The sequence below is a fragment of the Acanthochromis polyacanthus genome, chromosome 10 (assembly GCF_021347895.1).
Source record: "Acanthochromis polyacanthus isolate Apoly-LR-REF ecotype Palm Island chromosome 10, KAUST_Apoly_ChrSc, whole genome shotgun sequence".
NCBI classification, from domain to species: domain Eukaryota; kingdom Metazoa; phylum Chordata; class Actinopteri; family Pomacentridae; genus Acanthochromis; species Acanthochromis polyacanthus.
This window is the reverse complement of record NC_067122.1, coordinates 27,792,126-27,810,833: the sequence shown is the minus strand read 5'-3', so window position 1 is coordinate 27,810,833 and position 18,708 is coordinate 27,792,126. Positions and strand designations below refer to the sequence as shown.

General features: G+C 39.7%; 1 protein-coding gene across 2 annotated transcripts in view; it reads left to right on the top strand.

The window, feature by feature from the left end:
* The window catches only part of si:ch211-26b3.4 (connector enhancer of kinase suppressor of ras 2), a 92,123-nt gene that overhangs the window by 16,005 nt on the left and 57,410 nt on the right, over window positions 1–18,708 (top strand). For both annotated transcript variants that reach the window (XM_022205174.2, XM_022205175.2), the window contains exons 2-5: window positions 5,724–5,887; window positions 15,390–15,592; window positions 16,341–16,428; window positions 17,534–17,575. In XM_022205174.2, coding sequence (XP_022060866.1) covers window positions 5,724–5,887; window positions 15,390–15,592; window positions 16,341–16,428; window positions 17,534–17,575 — 497 coding nt within the window. The remainder of the gene's footprint in view (window positions 1–5,723; window positions 5,888–15,389; window positions 15,593–16,340; window positions 16,429–17,533; window positions 17,576–18,708) is intronic.

Below are 18,708 nucleotides of genomic sequence, written 5' to 3'. Positions count from 1 at the left end.
AATTAAACACAGCTGGACTCCAATAAAGAAGCAGAACCATCTCGAGGAGGATCAGAAGAAATGGACAGCATGTGAGTTAAATATGAATGTCGCTGCAAAGGGTCTGAATACTTATGACCAGGTGATATTTCAGTTTTTCTTTTTAAATTTCTACATTTCTGTTTTTTTTCTGTCAAGATGGGGTGCTGAGTGTACATTAATGAGAAATAAAATGAAGTTTTTTGATTTTGGCAAATGGCTGCAATGACACAGAGAGTGAAAAATTTCAAGGGGTCTGAATACTTTCCTTACCCACTGTGTATATATATATATATATATATATATATATATATATATACATACATGAAACTATTTTATGCAAATGAGCTCCGCGGCGATGCACCATACGTTTAGCTACGACAGTCCTGGCAAACAGTGTAGCCATCCCATCATAGACCACTTTTCAAGACATTTAAAGTGTTCAGCTTGCGAAAAGTCTTAAAATGTTGAATATAATCACTGTAATCGCACTTTGAGTTTGTAGTCATCTGTGACTGTAGTAGACAGATTATTGTACAGTTATGTTAGCACATTAACAAAAGTGTGGGTTTTAATGGAAAACATGAAATTGTCAGGTTGACCTCAAACTTATAAATGCTAGTGTACATGTGATTTATTTTGGAAACATTACACCTGAGAGAAGAGAATGACAGCTAAACTCACTGTGCAGAATCTCTTTCATCTATATGTGTGTTGCAGAAGGATACAGCTATAGTAGGAGGCTTTCCCACAGGAAGCGGTGGTAGTCAGTCTGGACCTCTTTGATTCTTTATTCATCACTTCTTTGTATAATTTACAGCGCTGTGCACAAGTTTCATACACAAAAAGCTCAGTGAGTATGCTTTCAAAAAATCTATGTCATGAATCATTCTTGTTATCAATTATCCAGATACAAGGTGCAGAAAACAGTAAAAACATAAATCTAGTTAATGTTTGGCAGAGCTTTAGAAACATAACAAATTATCCAGTTCTCTGGGACGTAGGTGGTGCTAAGCATCTAGGAGAACTTGTTGGAGTTATTCTTAATAAAGTGTTTTCATACAGCATGTTTTACAACAACCTGAGTTGATCAAAGTCCTATATATGTCATCAGTCACCAACAAAAGTGTATGGAAACAGCAAGACAGGACAAAGACTTAGAAAATCTATTTGTGGGACTAAATGCAAAACAAAAGGCAAAACAGACTAACAACCTGTACGATTAAACTCTAGAATAAAACAATTTTTTTTGACTATTAAGACCAATTAAAAGGCACTGAAAACATGTATATGCCTTAAGTAGATCTTTTATGTTGTTTTACTTGCTTCTGTGTGTTCATGTAATCCCACAGTGACTTCATGAGGAATTTCCTATTCCAGGTGCATCACTCTTATTTGTCTTAAATAGGGAAAACCTTTTTCCTTATTGTTTAATCCTCCTTGAAGCTCATTTGTGTTTATCAAAGTTACATATTTAAAAGTTTGTCTATTCTATGCTACACAAGTTGTAATATTAGAGTAATTCAGCCGCACATGTTTGAATTGGAAACTGATGCTGATGAAGAAGAAGAAGTTGGTAGAGTTGACTCTTCAGGTTTGTTACACATGAAACTATGGAAGCCTAAATGTGTGTTTTTGAGACGATCATGAGTACAGCACAGTTTTAATATGGAAATACACACCCATAACTGCTTATTTCAGTCATGATGTTCCGATTCAGTTTCAGATTCAGACAACTTTATTTGTCCTCAGAGGGCAATTAAAAAGGTGTGTAGAGCAGGTAGTGCGACAATGACGAAAGAAAATGAGTAGAAAAAACAATTAATGGCAAGCAACATAAATAAAACAAATAGGGATAAAACACACACACACACACACACACACACACACACACACACATATACATATATATATATATATATATACATATAGGTGCAAATTGACAATTAGGCAGATACATTTCAAAATATAAAGTGGCAGAGCTCACTGTAGGTCCACACTAAAAGTAATAATCTGTGTGTGTGTTTATGAGTTGAGGAGCTGCCCTTCTCCTCTGTGTCCTGCATGCAGGGCAGTGATGCCGGCGACCAGAAAGGAGCCATTCAAACACTGAATCTACATGTTAAATGTTCGTATACTGCAGAGTTCTGAGAGGTACTCCTATTATATTAGAGCATACAGTGACAGTCCTCTGCAGGCGGCTTCTGTTCTAGAGGCTGATAGAGTAAAACCAGCAGGTGATGGAAAAGGTGGTAGTTCTCCCTATGAAGGAGTAATAGAATGTCTGGAGAATCTTCTCACTTACCCCAAAAGAGTTGAGCTTCCTGAGGAGATGCTGCCTCTGGTGACATTTTCTAATGATCTCCTTGGTGTTAGAGAAGAATTTCACCTGACTGCCAAAGATGATACCCAGATGTTTGTACTGTGTCTTTCTAACATAGAACAACACCAGATTTAAATAACCTTAACAGCATTAAAAAAAAAAAAAAAAAAAGAAGATTTTTCCCCAAAGGGGACTTTTGACACTGTGGTTGTATGCTTAGATCAAACAGTCAAACACCTTTTTAATGTTTTTGCATGACAGATAAGGATCAAAAAAGCCTTAAATGTTTGCACACACTTGGAGAGAATCAAACGTGGAATGATTTCATCCATCCATTATCTACACACCACTTAATCCTCATTAAGGGGCACCCAGATAGCTGAACTGGTTGAGTGGGCAACCCATAAACTGGGGCTATAGTTCCCAACGTAGTGGCCTGGGTTTAAAATCAGCTCCCGGCTGTTTGCTCCTGGTCTTCCCCCTACTCTTCTCCCCTACTTTCCTTTCTGCCTCTCAACTTTCCCTGTCAAATAAAGCCAAAAATGGCCAAAAAAAATTGTCATTAAGGTTGCCGGGGGGCTGGAGCCTATCCCAGCTCACTTAGGGTGAAGGCAGGGGACCAGTCTGTCACAGGGCTGCATATACAAACAAGTGCACCTGCATTCACACCTGTGGACAATGCAGAGTTACCAATTATGTGGAGCATGTTTTTAGACTGTGGGAGGAAGCCGGAGAACCTGGAGAAAACCCACGCATGCTCAGAGAAAACATGAAAAATTCATGCAGCAAGATCTCGAGAAGGCCGGGAAGCAAACCGGGGATCTTCTTGCTGCAAGGCGAATGTGCTAACCAACCAAGTCACTGTGCAGTGTAGAATGATTTAATTATTTCACCGAAATTGTCAGATGACATAAGCCATAACGAGCCATGCTGTGTGACATGGCTACTACTGGCTATTAAAACAGTTCAGAAGGAGCAGCAGCAGTATATAAAATGATGAACGACGAGTGTGAGAGGGAGGTTTTAGTGTGGAACAGGAGGCTCACTTCTCTTATGGAACATAAAGACTTCCATCTGTGAGGCAGCCATCTCTGTCCATCTCATTTCTTCTTCTTCTTTTGTCTCTCGCCCTCAATCGGGGTCAGGAGTCACACATTCAGACATCCCACTTATTAGCTGCAGGGCTTTTCTTTCTGCTCCGTCTCCCTGCTTTCTGCTCCTATAGCTGCCGGCCAGCTCCAGGAATCTGCACGCTCAGTTCACTTGTGCACATCTCTGCCAACACCGGTGATGATTTATTAGCCTACATTCAACTACTTTCCCTCTGTAATAAACATATTAAAAGAAAAGTGCTAGAATATAGCAGAGCACTTACTCTTGTTCAAGAAGTTGTCACCGAGGGCGTTCTTGTAAAAAAATATGCAGAGATAGATTTCAATTAATTAGAAGATTTTTTACATGGTTATAAAAATATCAGCTCATGCAGCTTTAAGGAGAAATATTTGTATTAAAATGAATATTAGCAACATAGTAAAATTGTCAGTGAAATAGTTCATAGTATTAATTATTAATATTTGCGTTAATGTTGAGTTTAAACTGTTATGTTTTTGTATTATTAATACTAACATGTTTTTAGCCAAAGTGGAGCTAATTTAATATTTAAAATCTGTTTATGTAATTAAAAAGCAATTCAGTATGTTTTAATGATATGTTTTCTATGTAAAACTGCAATTTTAAAGCAGCACAGCTCAAATGAATGCGGTATAGTAAAGAAATGAACAAAGGAAGCTCATGTAAATGTGTACTTGGTTCCAATATACTGAAGGTGTTTCTGTTTTTTCAACACCCGCTTAGATTTTTTTCCAAGCAGTGTCACCTCGTTATTGTAACAAATGACTTATTCCCATGTGAGAAGAAGTCATCACATGTGCCTACTTGATTTCACAGGTGCAGTCTTCACATGCTTCATGTGTAAACTTGCTATGATAACAGCCTTCCATGTGTTACATCGTATTATTATTTCCGAAACACATGCCAACGTGTGGCTTTTTCTGCAGGGAGCGACTTCTATTAAACAATTTTCACTTGTGTTGCCACAGTTCAGAGCCTCTCACTGATGTGTTACATTTAAAATTGCTCTGCTGCGCTGAATGTAACAAGATTGTTTCTGCATGTCACTCAGACCAACAGTGGGCTTCTATTTTGTCTCCTGTGTCCCATGGCATACAAAGAACAAGATGCCTTGTGCTCTTGGTTTGGCTCTTGCAAGTAGCGAGTGTGTGTGTGTGTGTGTGTGTGTGTGTGTGTGTGTGTGTGTGTGTGTGTGTGTGTGTGTGTGTGTGTGTGTGTGTGTGTGTGTGTGTGGTGACTGTGTAAAGGTGCTACCTCACTGTCTGCTCTCTGTCAGCATTGCTTCCCTCGGGCATCAGTGTCTTCCTCGCAGCTCCACTCGGCTTCAACAGCATGCCTCTACAGAGGCGTCAAGACCCTGAATAACAACAGTAGTTGTAATTGTATTTGTTTGTGTGATTGTGTTTGGAGCGCTTCTTCGAGGAAGGACAGAGTGTACCGTTTGTGTTGCACCGTGTGTCTGCATGGATTTGCTTCCTCTTGTGCATTTTCGCTCTGTGTTTGCTCATTTCGGCGCAGGCTTGTTCATTAGGTCTGTGGGGAGATGTGCTTTCTGCTGACTTTGTTTGGTTCAAAGCCAGAGGCTCTTACTGATCAATAGTATCCAGGACCCACCACGCCTATGTGCGGTTGATTGGCTCTCTGCATAGCAGGCACCCACAGCGTAACAGTGAAAAATCATACATCAATATATTACTCGCCTCTGTCTAGGTATTTTGGAAATGCCCTTAATCACACAGAATGCGCATAAAATTCATTCTTTTCACTCCGAAACCCAAAAATGCATCACTTGCTTTTATTTTCTTGACTATAGAAATCAATCGCATCAGAAGGAATTTCATCACTGTAGAGTTTATGCTGATTATCTGATACAAAAAGGGGCACGGACAGATGTGTTTTCAAGGTGACAGCAATTTTCCAATAAAGCACTGAAAAGATGTCTAGGCTGGTGTTTATGTTTAGTTTCTATTTGGCAGAATGAGACACAATTTGTGTGGGTGTTTGCCTGAAATCTGCGCTGCATCTAAGCGGACCAGAATTCACTCAGCAGTATTTGTATTTCTTTCACTCAGTGACAGGAATGGTGTTTCCTAATCATGTTTTCTCTTTTTGTCCCGAGGCAGAAAGCCCTCTAAGTCACCAATTAGGCCAATAAAAATATTTTGTCATTTGCGACTCGGGCCTTACGCACAGTGACAGAAGACAGATACATCAGCACATCCTAATCTGCATCTGTCTATACTCTCTGTAGGTCTGGATGACTGTCTCCAGCAGTACGTGAAGAGCTTTGAGCGGGAGCAGATGGGAGGAGAGCAGCTGCTGCACATCACCCATCAGGAGCTGGAGGAGCTGGGTGTCACCAGAATAGGACATCAGGAGCTCATCCTGGAAGCTGTCGACCTCCTCTGTGCCCTGGTCAGCTGCTGTTACTTGCCGACTCTGTCTCACGGTGGATGATAACGGAAGAATGTGTTTGTGATTGTGTGTTGATGTCATTTAGATGCATTTGACTGGTGTGAGACTGCCAAAAGCTCCAAAGATATAGACTCCAAAATTGATCAAAGGTAGCAAAAAGTTATTACACAAATCCAAAATATGGAATTCATTCATAAATACTACTTTAGCAGAATTAGCTTGCTTTGTTTGCATCATCTTCAGGCGAAAATCTTTAGCTACTGTTACTGGATGATTAGCATTACATTAGTACACACATTTAATGAAGATTTAATGAAGTCTCCTTGGAGGATTCTCTTCCATACATGCGCCGTAGATCAGCCTCTATGAATGCCGCCTTTACACTCTACTGCACTTATAGCATGGCTGATCTTTGAATACCCTTGTGTACTCATGGGTCCGGAAGTTATAAACAATTATGTAAGTTATAGGAGTATGTACAGGACTGCTGGGGTCTATGTGGACTCCCACAGACAGTGAAATTTACTCTGTGGAGGTCAACATGCAGCCTAAAATTTGCAACTATGCTACACATGCAGTAGTACCCTTAGTTAGCATCAGTATGCATGTGTAGTATGCGTAGATGTTGGTCTACTGTATGCAGCGGTGTGCTCCAGGTAGACTTCAAGCAGACTAGAAAGTCAGATAATGGTGATGTCCTTGCTATCTGCTGATGTCTATGTGGGAGTCAAGCAAGGGAATACAATCGAGACTGTAGCTTCAGTCGCATACCGAGACGACAGGGCTGGTTAATGTATTTATCTAATTGGGAGTGTTGGCCACTCTCCTTCAGAGTACTTCATTGATAGTCTGCTTGAAGCTAGTGAATTAATCAATAGAAGAAATTATATTATATAAATTGAGCTTTATCAGAGATGTTGCAAGGGAGAGAGTTCCCTGTTGCCAAAAAGCTGGTCGTCTTTTTTGTAACAGTCGCACTGTGACACAACCAGCCAATCGTGTTGTTACACTGATGCAAGTGTAAATTTGATGCACATTTTTACTCATGCAAAGAGCTGTATAAGTTCTTCTGTTTAGAGAAATCCACATTTATAGAAGAAAGAGCTGTTTGTCAAAAAAAAAAAAAAAATCATGAATTAGCAGAGAAAATACAGTTTTGGTATCCCAAAAAATAAAATATTTATCCAGCCTTATCAAAGAAAACTCAACGGTAGTAAGTTTTTAGGAGGATGTGCTGGGAAATGAGTATAGCTTAGGAAAATAGATGAATGCTCGTTCCAAAGTCTAAATGGAAAGACCAAGACATAAGTGTCATAACCAGGGAAATGAAAGCATCTACATTTAAAGTTAAAAATACACTGTAAGTTTTCTTCTTCAAGCAGTTTTACAATCAACTATAGCAGCCAAGAAAGTCACAGATTTGTGTACTGAACTGCTAATTCTTATTGCAATAATATTATTATTAATATTTATTAATGATAATAATAATAGTAACAATAACAACAAGAAATACATTCAGAGAGTGCAGTACTCCACCAAGGCTGCTCAGTCATTGTGTGATTTTTGCCAGATAAGTCCGAATAAGCCAATAGCAGTTGATTTATAGTAGGATCACAATCATGTGATCATCAGCAGGCTGCAATCTTGCAATGATACAGAAATCTTTAACAAATCTGTGGATCCAGACTATACGCCAGATCACTGCCAAAATCTAATCAGTTGGTTCTTGTGTCATTTCTGACCTTCCCTGAAAATTTCATCCAAATCCGTTAGTCCGTTTTTGAATAATGTCGCACACAGACAGACAGACAGACAAACAGACAAACGCATGCAGATCATCACATAACTCCGCCGCATTTCTTGGCGGAATAATATTGGAAAAAATAACCTTATAATAATGAAGATGATGATTATTAAAACAATATGTCTCTTTTTTTTCAATTTTTCAGTTTTGGTGTCTAAAAATGTCAAAGTATGTTTAGCTTTAGCATTTCAGAATGATAATTTAATGTGAAAATACGGTATAAAGAAGATCAATATTTAAATAATAATAACAATAATAAAGAAAAATAAAGGTCTGTTTCCCCAAATTACTTCCAATCTGAGTAAAACCTTCCAGAAATAGTCTGTTTTCATGCATCCCCTGAGCTCTCACAGGTAGGAAGGTTTATATATTGGTTTTTGTTTATTTGCCTCTACCGGTTATTGATATTGGCTTAAGAAATGGCCAGGAAGAAAAATCCTCCATCATTTGGGCCCCGCTTTGTGTGTACTTCCTCGGTCACTGCTGACTGTATGTGCAGTGGCCCTGCTCAGGATTAGGGAATTAGGGGGAATTAGGTGCTACTCTCCCAGAGAGAGAAAGCGAGGGAGAGGAAGAGAGGATGAGAGAGGAAGAGGAGGAGGAGGAGGAGGAGGAGGAGAGAGTATGTAGAAAGAGTCTGCAGGATGCACCTTATCTCCCAGGCACACATGGCTGGATTAGTTGAGGCTGTTTGAATGTGTGCGAATGTGTGTGTGTGTGTGTGTGTGTGTGTGTGTGTGTGTGTGTGTGTGTGTGTGTGTGTGTGTGTGTGTGTGTGTGTTAATCAGCACCTCTTCTCATTCAAATGTTCCAGCATGGGAATGAGTGTCCCACAGTAGCAATCACCACATGTCCTGGAACTGGACACACACATTTTGGGATGCCAAATACACAAGATGAATCACTAAAAACCACTGCTGTGAGTACTTTTAGAAGATAAAACTAGCTTCTTGCAGCTTGGGTGTTTGTACTTTTGGCTATCTTTCCCATCAGATATTTTAATACTGTATTTTAATTGCTGAGACCAAGGAGAATATCAGTGTCTAGGGGGAAAAGCACAGGCAGCCAGACAGGTTTAAATATAGCCCCGGGTTAGCCAAACTTACAGTACTTCAAAGAGATATCCAAGGCAAACTGTAAAAACGTTACCCAAATCTGACAATTGTAATGCTCAGTCACAGTTTACAGACAGGCTTTGTGTTTTTTAGCTTTGTGCAAATACAGTTTTATTCTGTGCAAAGAGGGATTAGTACCAACATTTTGGGTATGTTTAGATAATCTGGTTAAACTGTTGGCTGGTTATAGCTTGTCTTTTTGTGCCACTGCTCATTTCTTGCCCAGTCAGGCTCTCTTGTAGCAATATTTCCATGTTTTCCAGATCACATCAATGATTTTGATGAATGCGGTATTATCACAACTGATAGAAAATATGACCAGAGTGACAAATATGAGACCAAAGTTGAATAAAACACAATTCTCCTCGAAGGAGTACAGGGCTCTATAATACTTGTGGGCACTGAATATTTGGATATAAAAGAGCAAATCACTGTTGTAAGCAATATAATCAATAAAGAGAAGCAAAATATAGTTCCTCTGGCCCAACTACTGGGATTTTATTGTCTTTCTGCAGTAATATAATTGGTGCCTTTCTGGCTCTGGATCAATGCAACTTATAAGCACCGACTGAACTTTCAGTCTCTGGAAAGTCCCTTCTTTTATGCCTATGCCATCAAATTTTGCCCGTAGCATCTATGCTAAGTAGGTTTCTACGTGGGTAGTGAATTTTTAGGAGGTTGTGCTGGGAAATGAGCCTAACTTAAGGAAGGAAAAAGGACCACTTACTCCTAAATCTGAATTGAAAGACAAAGACATGAATGTCAAAACCAGGGAAATAAGAGCTTTTACATTTAAAGCTGCAAGTACACTGTAAATGCTCTTCTTCAAGTAGGTTTAAAATAAACTATAGCAGCCATAAAGGTCGCAGTGTACTAAATTAGTCATTATTATTGCAATAATTATAGTTTGTCATTATAAAACTTTAGCTTTTAGCATTCAAGCAGTCCTCATGGAGTCTCCCAGGGATCTATTTTAGCCCCCCTTATTATTATAGTTTCTCACTGCAAAACCTTAGCTTGTAGCATTCAAGCAGTCCTCATGGAGTCCCCCAGGGTTCTATTTTTGGCCCCCTTATATGCTCCACTAGTATAACAAACTCTGTGCATCAAACTCTATTCAGTGTAGTTTTTAAAAATCTTCTTCAGCAAAACTGGAATGAGACCTTTTTCAAATTACACTAGACAAAAGACAGAAACAGTCTGTTAGGGATTATATGTGGACAAGCACATTCATATTTAACAGAAACATAGAAATTTCCATCAGTTCGTTGGATTTATGAAGAAAATCAATGCAAAGCCTGGATATTGAGACAATATACCAAAATGTCTTACAAGTAACATAACGACTCTGAAACCTTAAAATATCACAGCATAATCTCTAACAATAACAGCTTTATTGTGTTTCTATCTATGTCCCAAATCTACTTTTATGCTGCTTTTGTTCTGACAAAGTGATTCATGCCTTCATCTCCTCTTGCAACTCTTTCATACAGATGAGTCACCTCTCAGCGTCGGTTCCTTGTCAGCGCTACCCCGTGACTCCAAATTGATTTTAAAATCCCCGAGGTTACTTGCAAGTTTTCACATTTGAGCTAATTAGACCGGCGGTCCTCAGATGTTCTATATAGGTTATGTTATCTTTGGGTATACCCCTCGCCTGCGAGAGAGCATCCCCCGTTATCATCTTTCAGTTTCACACACTCATCCCACTCAACACATTTCCTCTGCCTCTTAGACTGCTCTCTCTCCTCTCTCTTGTTTTACAGTGTTTCAGTTAATGGTCATTTAAAGCTGGGGTATAACAGTATTTTCTCACCATCATTAGGCAACAATTCCATAATAACCTTGCAGCATATTGTAATTCAAGTGATCTGAAAGAAGCCTCCTCTTCACTTTTCAGGTTTTAGAAAATCCAGTGCGTGACGAGAGATTTGGTCACTCAAAAATCTTTTCTGGGAAAGAATGGCTCTTTTTTTTTAATACAAATGCAGATGTGTGCATATGTCCTTTTTAGATGGTGGAAAACCTGATTTAATTATGCAATATGGTAAATCTGTACAATATGGCTGAAAAGGTTCTTGTCTAAACCTCTGGTAAAATTAGAAATTTCAGTTGATATAGATAATTATTGATCATGTATGTTGGATACTGACCGGTTAAGATAAAGACTTGATTTCACCATGATAATAATTTTAATGTTAGCATGACAATAAAAATACAAAGAAATGCATTTTCTAACAGTTTAATACACCAGGATAAAGGAATAATCTCACCTTGAGTAGCATTAAATACGGAAAGTAGCTAAACATGGTGACCACAGACTAGCTCTCCTTGGGATACCTGCATGTAAACTTAGAGAGAGATCAGCAGACAGTGATATAGTCCAGCTTTCATCAGCTGTCAAGGTAGTTTGAATCTAATGCATTAAGATTTCTTACTGCTGTTGATGAAGACCTAGAAAATCCTGCAGGAAAAGTTGCGTTTGCAGCTCTGGTACCGGCTGCCTGTACTGCAACAGCCAGCAAAATGGTAAACGGACAAAAAAATACCACAAAACATGTGCAAATATTAGTGGAGCATTTCAAAACTGGAAAAAAACTTTGTTTGCACTAGCTTAAAGTTGGAGGTTACAACAAGTCCACAATGAAGACAAGATGGCAATTTTCAGAAAATTGCTATATAAAGACACTGAAATCAAATGCGATTGGAAAGATTAAAATGAATTACAGTAATTCTACTTGTGCAGGTTACTGTATCAAGTAATGCTACTAAGTAAGTGTTGCATGTACATACGCTCCTTTGGTAGAAGCGGGTTAGGACCAAGTGGAGGGAGAAATGAGCTGCAGGAGGAGGGCACTGTTTTAAAATTCAGCTGCATCTTGAAATGTTTTTCCCCCAAGTGGCTTGGTACAGTCCCATAAAGAGGGTCATTGCAAACGAATCAAAATGCATACAGCCTTACAATTTGTTTATAAGCATAATTTCAGTCTCTGAACAGTAAATAGATGTTCCTAAAAGTCAAAGACAGAAAGGACTGGTTTCAAAATTGCAGCTGGACTTATTTTGGGTAAATGAGAAAAAACCTGCAGTGCAAATTCAAAATTCAGTCATTATACAAAACTCATCTTCCTGAGTTGAGCATGCAGCAGAAAGCAGCACAATCAATATCCTTCTGATTAATAGATACTCTTCATTTTAGTGTACGTGGCCTGCGAGAGCTCGTGCCGAGGAGTGGAGTATGCAAGCTATTTAATATTTACCTCTTGAAAGGGAAATGATTATATGATGAAGTCCCCCTTTTCAAGTCAGAAATGATGCTGCTTTAGTGTGAACAATTGCAGAAATATCGGTATAGACGAGAGGCCACTCCACACATGGCTGCTATGGCAACCGCATTGACATGAAGGGGAGGGGAGGCTCTAATGGCATCGCCCTCTTACTGTATTGATTTGACACACACACACACACATATGCACGCATTGCTAAAATTACTTCTCTCTTTCTCTACACACACCAAGTCAATCAGGCAGTCGACGCATTATTCTCCTCTCTGCTTCATCTTGGTCTCCTGGAAGGAGCAGATTGAATCTTATGACAGCCTAATTACAGCTGTGCAAACATGCACACGTATACATCTACATTCACACTGAATACACAACATTGTACAGGGTATGCATGACCCAGTTTCAGCGAGATGCATAGCTGGATGCTCTTTCTCGCTTTCTCTTGTCTTCTGCCTCTTTACTTTCTCTCTCTCTGCTGCCACTGTGAAACCCTCCTCTCTCCTTTGTAGTCACTGTGGTCGTGACTGTGTGGAATAGATCTAGAGGCAGAGGAGGAATAGATACGTCTAGCTCAGCCTGTGCATCTGACTATACAAGGATGTGTGTGTGTGTGTGTGCAGCCTTTGTGTCAGCAGGAATCAGGCTCCGTCAGGCAGGACATGACTTGAGGTGTCTTGGTACGACAAACGCAATGTGGCTCAAGGGATCTATTTGCGTGTTTACTTAAGAGGGTCACAGTGCAGCGACGGGCCACTCCATCAGTGTGTTGGTGTTCCTTTATTGGTGCAGAAAGTGGCTGTTTTATGAAAATGTTCATGATTTTTCATTTCATCCATCATGTTAGATGCTTTTTTGTTTCAGTGGCAAAACTGGCTGCTAAATCACCCTAATTTAGTCAGATAAAAGCAAATATGTGAAATTTTCACGTTAGTTTCTCATGTTTTCTGTAACTATATAAAGGACGTTTAAAAACCTGTGAACATTTTGCCCTACTTTGCATTGCAATTTAAAAAAAAATGTAGTTAGCAGATACTAATTTGACTTCATCCAACTCAGAACTGGCAATTCTGTTTAACTTACATCGATGCTTTTGTTGTTTGAACATTCTTACTTTGTCAGATGAAAGGAAATATTTGCAAGTTTGGCGTTAGTCTATCATGTTTTTGAATGAATATATAAAGGACTTATAAACCTGTAAACATTTTTCCCTTCTTTGAATTAGAGTTAAATTAAAACAAAATCTGCCATGTCTTCGTGTTAAAGGGGAACTTCGTTTTTTTTCAACCTGGGGTCTGTTTTCATGTCATTTCATACATGTGAGTGATGGAGAAATGAATTTTCGTCATAGCTCCAGTATTTAGCCAGGCAGGCAGCTTAGCAGCTTAGCTAGCAGCTCAGCTAGCGAAAAGCATGGGGCAACTTGCCCCCCCACGTCAAAGTCCGCCCTAACGTGCTTTTTTTCCCCACACTGACCGGCTCGGATAGTCTCAATGAGTGTCCCACAACATACTTTGACGCGGGGGGGCAAGTTGCCCCATAATTTTCGCTAGCTGAGCTGCTAGCTGAGCTGCTAAGCTGCCTGCCTGGCTAAATACTGGAGCTATGTCAAAAATTCATTTCTCCATCACTCACATGTATGAAATGACATATGAAAACAGACCCCAGGTTGAAAAAAAAAACGAAGTTCCTCTTTAAGTGTGACAGTAAAGTAATCCATTCAGCGCTTCGCAGTACTTTGTTCAATTAATGCAATCAAAATAAATCAAGTCTATTTTTTTCCTGATAACCTCAAAAACAGACAATTTTCACTCAGTTAAAGTAGTTTTTTTTTGCTTCAGAATTAGATTTTTACAAAAATAATACCAAATTCCTTTTTTGTCTTTTGCACTTGCAGTTGGACTGTACCATTGCAGTCAGCCTTAGATCCAGTCCTTCAGCCACATGATGCGTTAAGCAGAGCATCTAGCCGTGCACTAATTTATTGGCTACACTATAGGTTCGCATTAATAAAATGCTATAGGGGATGTCTGAAGCATTATTGTAATAATGATGTCTTCTCTGCTGCATTTAACTGTTCATTCGTTAATTCATTCATTCATTCATTTATTCGCCTATAGGCTATCTCTAAGGATTTGTAAGATTACATGCACACCAATACACTCTATGTGTAACCTGAACAACAACAACAGCAATAACAAAAGGCTGCTGAAATCTATGAGTAATGCTGACAAACGTCTCCAAACTCTCCCAAACATGAGTAAAATAATTGCATGGTCTGATTTTCTATATATAACTGCACTACTGGGTCTATGGCTGGATGTAGACTCCCCACGTGCACAAACATTAAGTCCAACCACAACTGCAAAACACAAAAGAGGAAATGTAGAATATTTAAAAAAAAGTGTAATTCTGGAGCACCAACTTAAATGTGAGCTGTTAAAAATTTAATAGAGAGACTATTATCCATTTAAAAAAAACTTACATGATGACAGTTGCAAACCCACTTTTCATTTGGATGAATTGAACAAATAACTGCAAAGCACTGCATGGAGTTAGCAGGTATAGCACAAGGACTGGCAGGAAGACATCTATCTTTGCTATAACTACAGCTTAAAAAATGCCTATTAGCAACTTTAAAGGTTTGTCAGTCAACACGTTGTTGTGTTTGATTAATTTATATACAGACATTTAAAAAACAACAACAACAACAAAAACAGAGATGCAAATTTAAAACTTTATAGACAGTCAGGTTAGCTCAGCATCAGATGAAGATGTATGAATGGGGAAACAGCTAGACTTTCTTATTTTGTCATTGCTGGTAATTAAAATACCAGCAACTTTTATCTCTCTTATTCGCCTCTGTTAGATAGTGAAAGTAGAGACAGACAGGAAATGTTGGGAAAGACATCTAGTGAAGGTCATGGTGGCTGCGAATCCAGTTGAGGACTCACTGTTGACTGCATTTGCACCCTGATTACTCTGATATCAGGTCATCCCAGTAAAATGAAAGTTTTAATGCGTCATAATTGCGAAGTTGTTTTTTTGAAGTATTTTTTAAGCCTAACTTAACTTAAAAACTGTGTTCCCCTACATCGAGTCTATAAGCTATGCTAGGCTAAGCATGATGAGAATAGCATCGGACTTTTTATCGAACTTTTAGTGGTTTCAGAACAAGAGTGTTCTTAAAGTTCTGACGTACAAGTAACCACAGTAGCCAACCTCAAGCTGTCACTGAGAATGTCAGAAGAATATGCCATATTTCCACTATTTTAACTGAATCTCTCTGTTTTGTCCTCCAGAACTACGGCCTAGAGACAGAGAACCTCCGAACTCTTTCCCACAAGCTGAACGCCTCAGCGAAGAACCTCCAGAACTTCATCCTGGGTCGGCGGAGGGGCGGACACTACGATGGACGAGCTTCTCGAAGGCTACCCAACGATTTCCTCACTTCGGTGGTGGATCTAATTGGTGCAGCCAAGAACCTGCTGGCCTGGCTCGACAGGTACGAACTACAAATTAGACCGAAAAGCACATTTGGGACGTTAATTCGGAGGAAGATATGCCCAGTTTAGAAGATTACCACATCAAAATACAGTATATGAATCATGCTATGACTACACTTTTGCATTTAAGATAAAAATACGTTATGGTTATAGGTTTGCCTTCATCTGTAGTGACTGAAACATCATCAGTTTCAAAACTGACATTAGAAACTAGAACCTCAGCCTCTTTCCAGTCCCTCTAGGTTTAAGAACTTTTGAATAAACTTTCTCTAACCATTGACAGGCGGTGCAGGCATTTATAATATTGTGGGACTGCTGTTTTGGACTATATCATAAAACCTGTTGCAGATGGTAAAATGACCATGTATTTACTAAAGTACAAGCATAACATTGTTTTTGTCTTTTCATCATGAATTGATGTGTGTTAATGGAACCGTATGAAGCTAAGAACACAAAAAGCAGAGTAAGCTTTGGTAGATCTCTGAGTTTCAGAGCCTCCTGGCCACGATATAAACCAAATATTGTTGTTTGTCTTTATCTGTTGCTCTTGTGCTCAGAGAGAAGCAGAGAATATCTCCTTCTCTCCCACTATCCTCTCATAGCTTTTAAAATCACACTGATAGCAAATAATGCACCAAAACATAATACAGTTATGTCCAGTTATGAGCTATTTGTCCGCAGAGGTGAACCGTAATTTTTACCATGTATTTGTCAGATTGTGATCTTTGTTTTTTGTGTGTGTTTCAGGTCTCCATTTGCCAGTGTGACAGAGTATTCATTACTGAAGAACAACATCGTGCAGCTCTGCCTAGAATTAACCACCATTGTACAACAGGTGCAACACACGATGCGTGCATCATGCAATCTGTCGTTTCTACATTCATGTCAGTGAATATGAATCGAAAGAGCGACTCTAAAGTGGGTTTTAGCTTGGAAATATCTATAAGAATAGAGGTCGTTGTGGCATATAGCTCATTCCTATAGATCTGACTGTTTGGGGAACATATGTCCGATGCCACAGGCTGTTTGCAGCGTGGCTGATTAGCTCCCACTAACAGCCTTAAGCAATCATCGATTCACTGTGAGACCTCACCCCCTGCCCAACTTATAGACTCTAGTGGAAAGTGAACTGGGGTCTCTTCATTTCCTGTCCTCTTTCTACTCCCTCGCTGGCTTTTTGCGCTATTTCAATCCACTGCACTGCACACACACACACACACACACTTTTAAAACAATAAAACTGGAGGTGCATGTGTACACACTACTGTAGATACTGTAGACATCTCATTGTTTGGACAGAAAGTATGTCTGCTCTCCTGGACCTCATCCACGTCCTCCCAGTAAGAGCCCTGCTTAGAGTGTGTGAGAGTGTGTTTGTACTTGTGCCCAGAGTGAGTCCTGGAGCCGAGCAGATAACACCTCATCCCCTCTTACAAGGGCCAGAGGAGAGCGAAGAGAAAGGGGCCACCTAAGGCCCACAATGGGCCGAATGAGCATGCGGCTGCCAGGGTGCAGCGAGACAGACAAAGGTGGCAGCGCTGCCCACACTAACGCATCAAACAGATGAATTAACCGCTACCATGCACATCTGGTGGATTCAGTGGGCCGCTTTCCCAGAAATAGATTAACTATCAGCTATCGTTAAATAACAATCTGTCATGTTCAAATAACGTCGTTCCTTAATCCAGAGGAAGCTCGTGAAGCTCCAGGCAGCAGAAATGGTCAATCCAGTGTATTAGTCTGCCTACAATGTGCATAATGTGGAAGGTTAGAAACAAAATAGCTGACTGCTCGTGTTCTCCACAAGTCATCCATCTCTTCCTGTTGGACATCTCATTTCATTTGCTTCTTTCCTGGCTGTTATATTTGGAGATATTTGAGCTGGCGTGCGGATGCTTTCTCCATCTAATGTATTTCTTTTCCTCCTCCTTCTGTTACAGGATTGCACTGTGTATGAGACAGAGAATAAGATTCTTCACGTGGTAAGTTTTTTTTTCACTGTAACAATCAAATGCCTGTTGAGATATCAGTGATGATTAGAAGTTGTTCTGAATGGAGCAGATCTCTGCTAATCTTCATACGCTGATGAAGACAATGACAGGCAGTGAAAAGCTACAAAAGAGCGCCTTTAGTTTCCATTTTCAGGGACTAGAATGAACTTTTCATGCTCAACTGGTTTCCCTTTATTTCAGCATTGTTACATACGTGGTTGCATCACACATGCAAAGTATGATTATTCAACATATTTCCAAGCTGCTGGCTTATTGCACAAAGAACCGTGCCATTTTGCACATTTTTATCACCTAATCTCTGTTCTCTAAGACAACTCTTGCAAAAGCCCCAGTTGCTCGAACAAAAATTTCACATTGGCTGTTAGACTTGTTCGCAGAAAAAGCACTCAGATTGATTGTGCCTCGTGAAACAAAACAGCATTATTTAAACCTGCTGCGTTCGAGTACACTTCAGCTGAAATTGATTTTATGTGTGTGTGTGTGTGTGTGTGTGTGTGTGTGTGTCAGAGCGTTTTTGTTGGAGTTTGGAGCACAAATTGATGCATGTGAAAGTGCAAATGAGCCCGAGGGTTTTTGAAAGCCGCAGCGTAGTTGATGTGTGTGTGCACGCATGTATGACGGAGAACTGTCCGTGTCCACGTGTGAAACCGAGTGAGCAGCTAGTGTCTGATCTGGGCTGACAGTTGGATTGGGACACTTCCTGCTGCCATTCAAGGTCAGGTGGAGGAAACCAAGCGAAATGTGGGCAGGGGGAGTTCCCGGGAAAACGCCAGAGCATTTAAGGGCCAAAAAAAAAATAGTGAAAACAGATGATCTGTCAACATATTGTAAATCTTACTGTAATATATATTTCTGTACAGCAAAACTAATCCTTACACTGCATTTACCATGTTACTGTGGCGTCCCCCTTTCAAAATAAGTCACCTCTAAGCTTTTTAGTCGAGGTATCGCAGCAATCATTCACCTCTGTTGTTACATGCCTGCTAATCACACACGACAATGACATTAGGCAGATTCCTAATATTTAAATGGCTCCCCACATGCGTGCACGTACTCATGCACGTACACCCACAACCCACAGCGCCAGACTAAAGGCTACACAT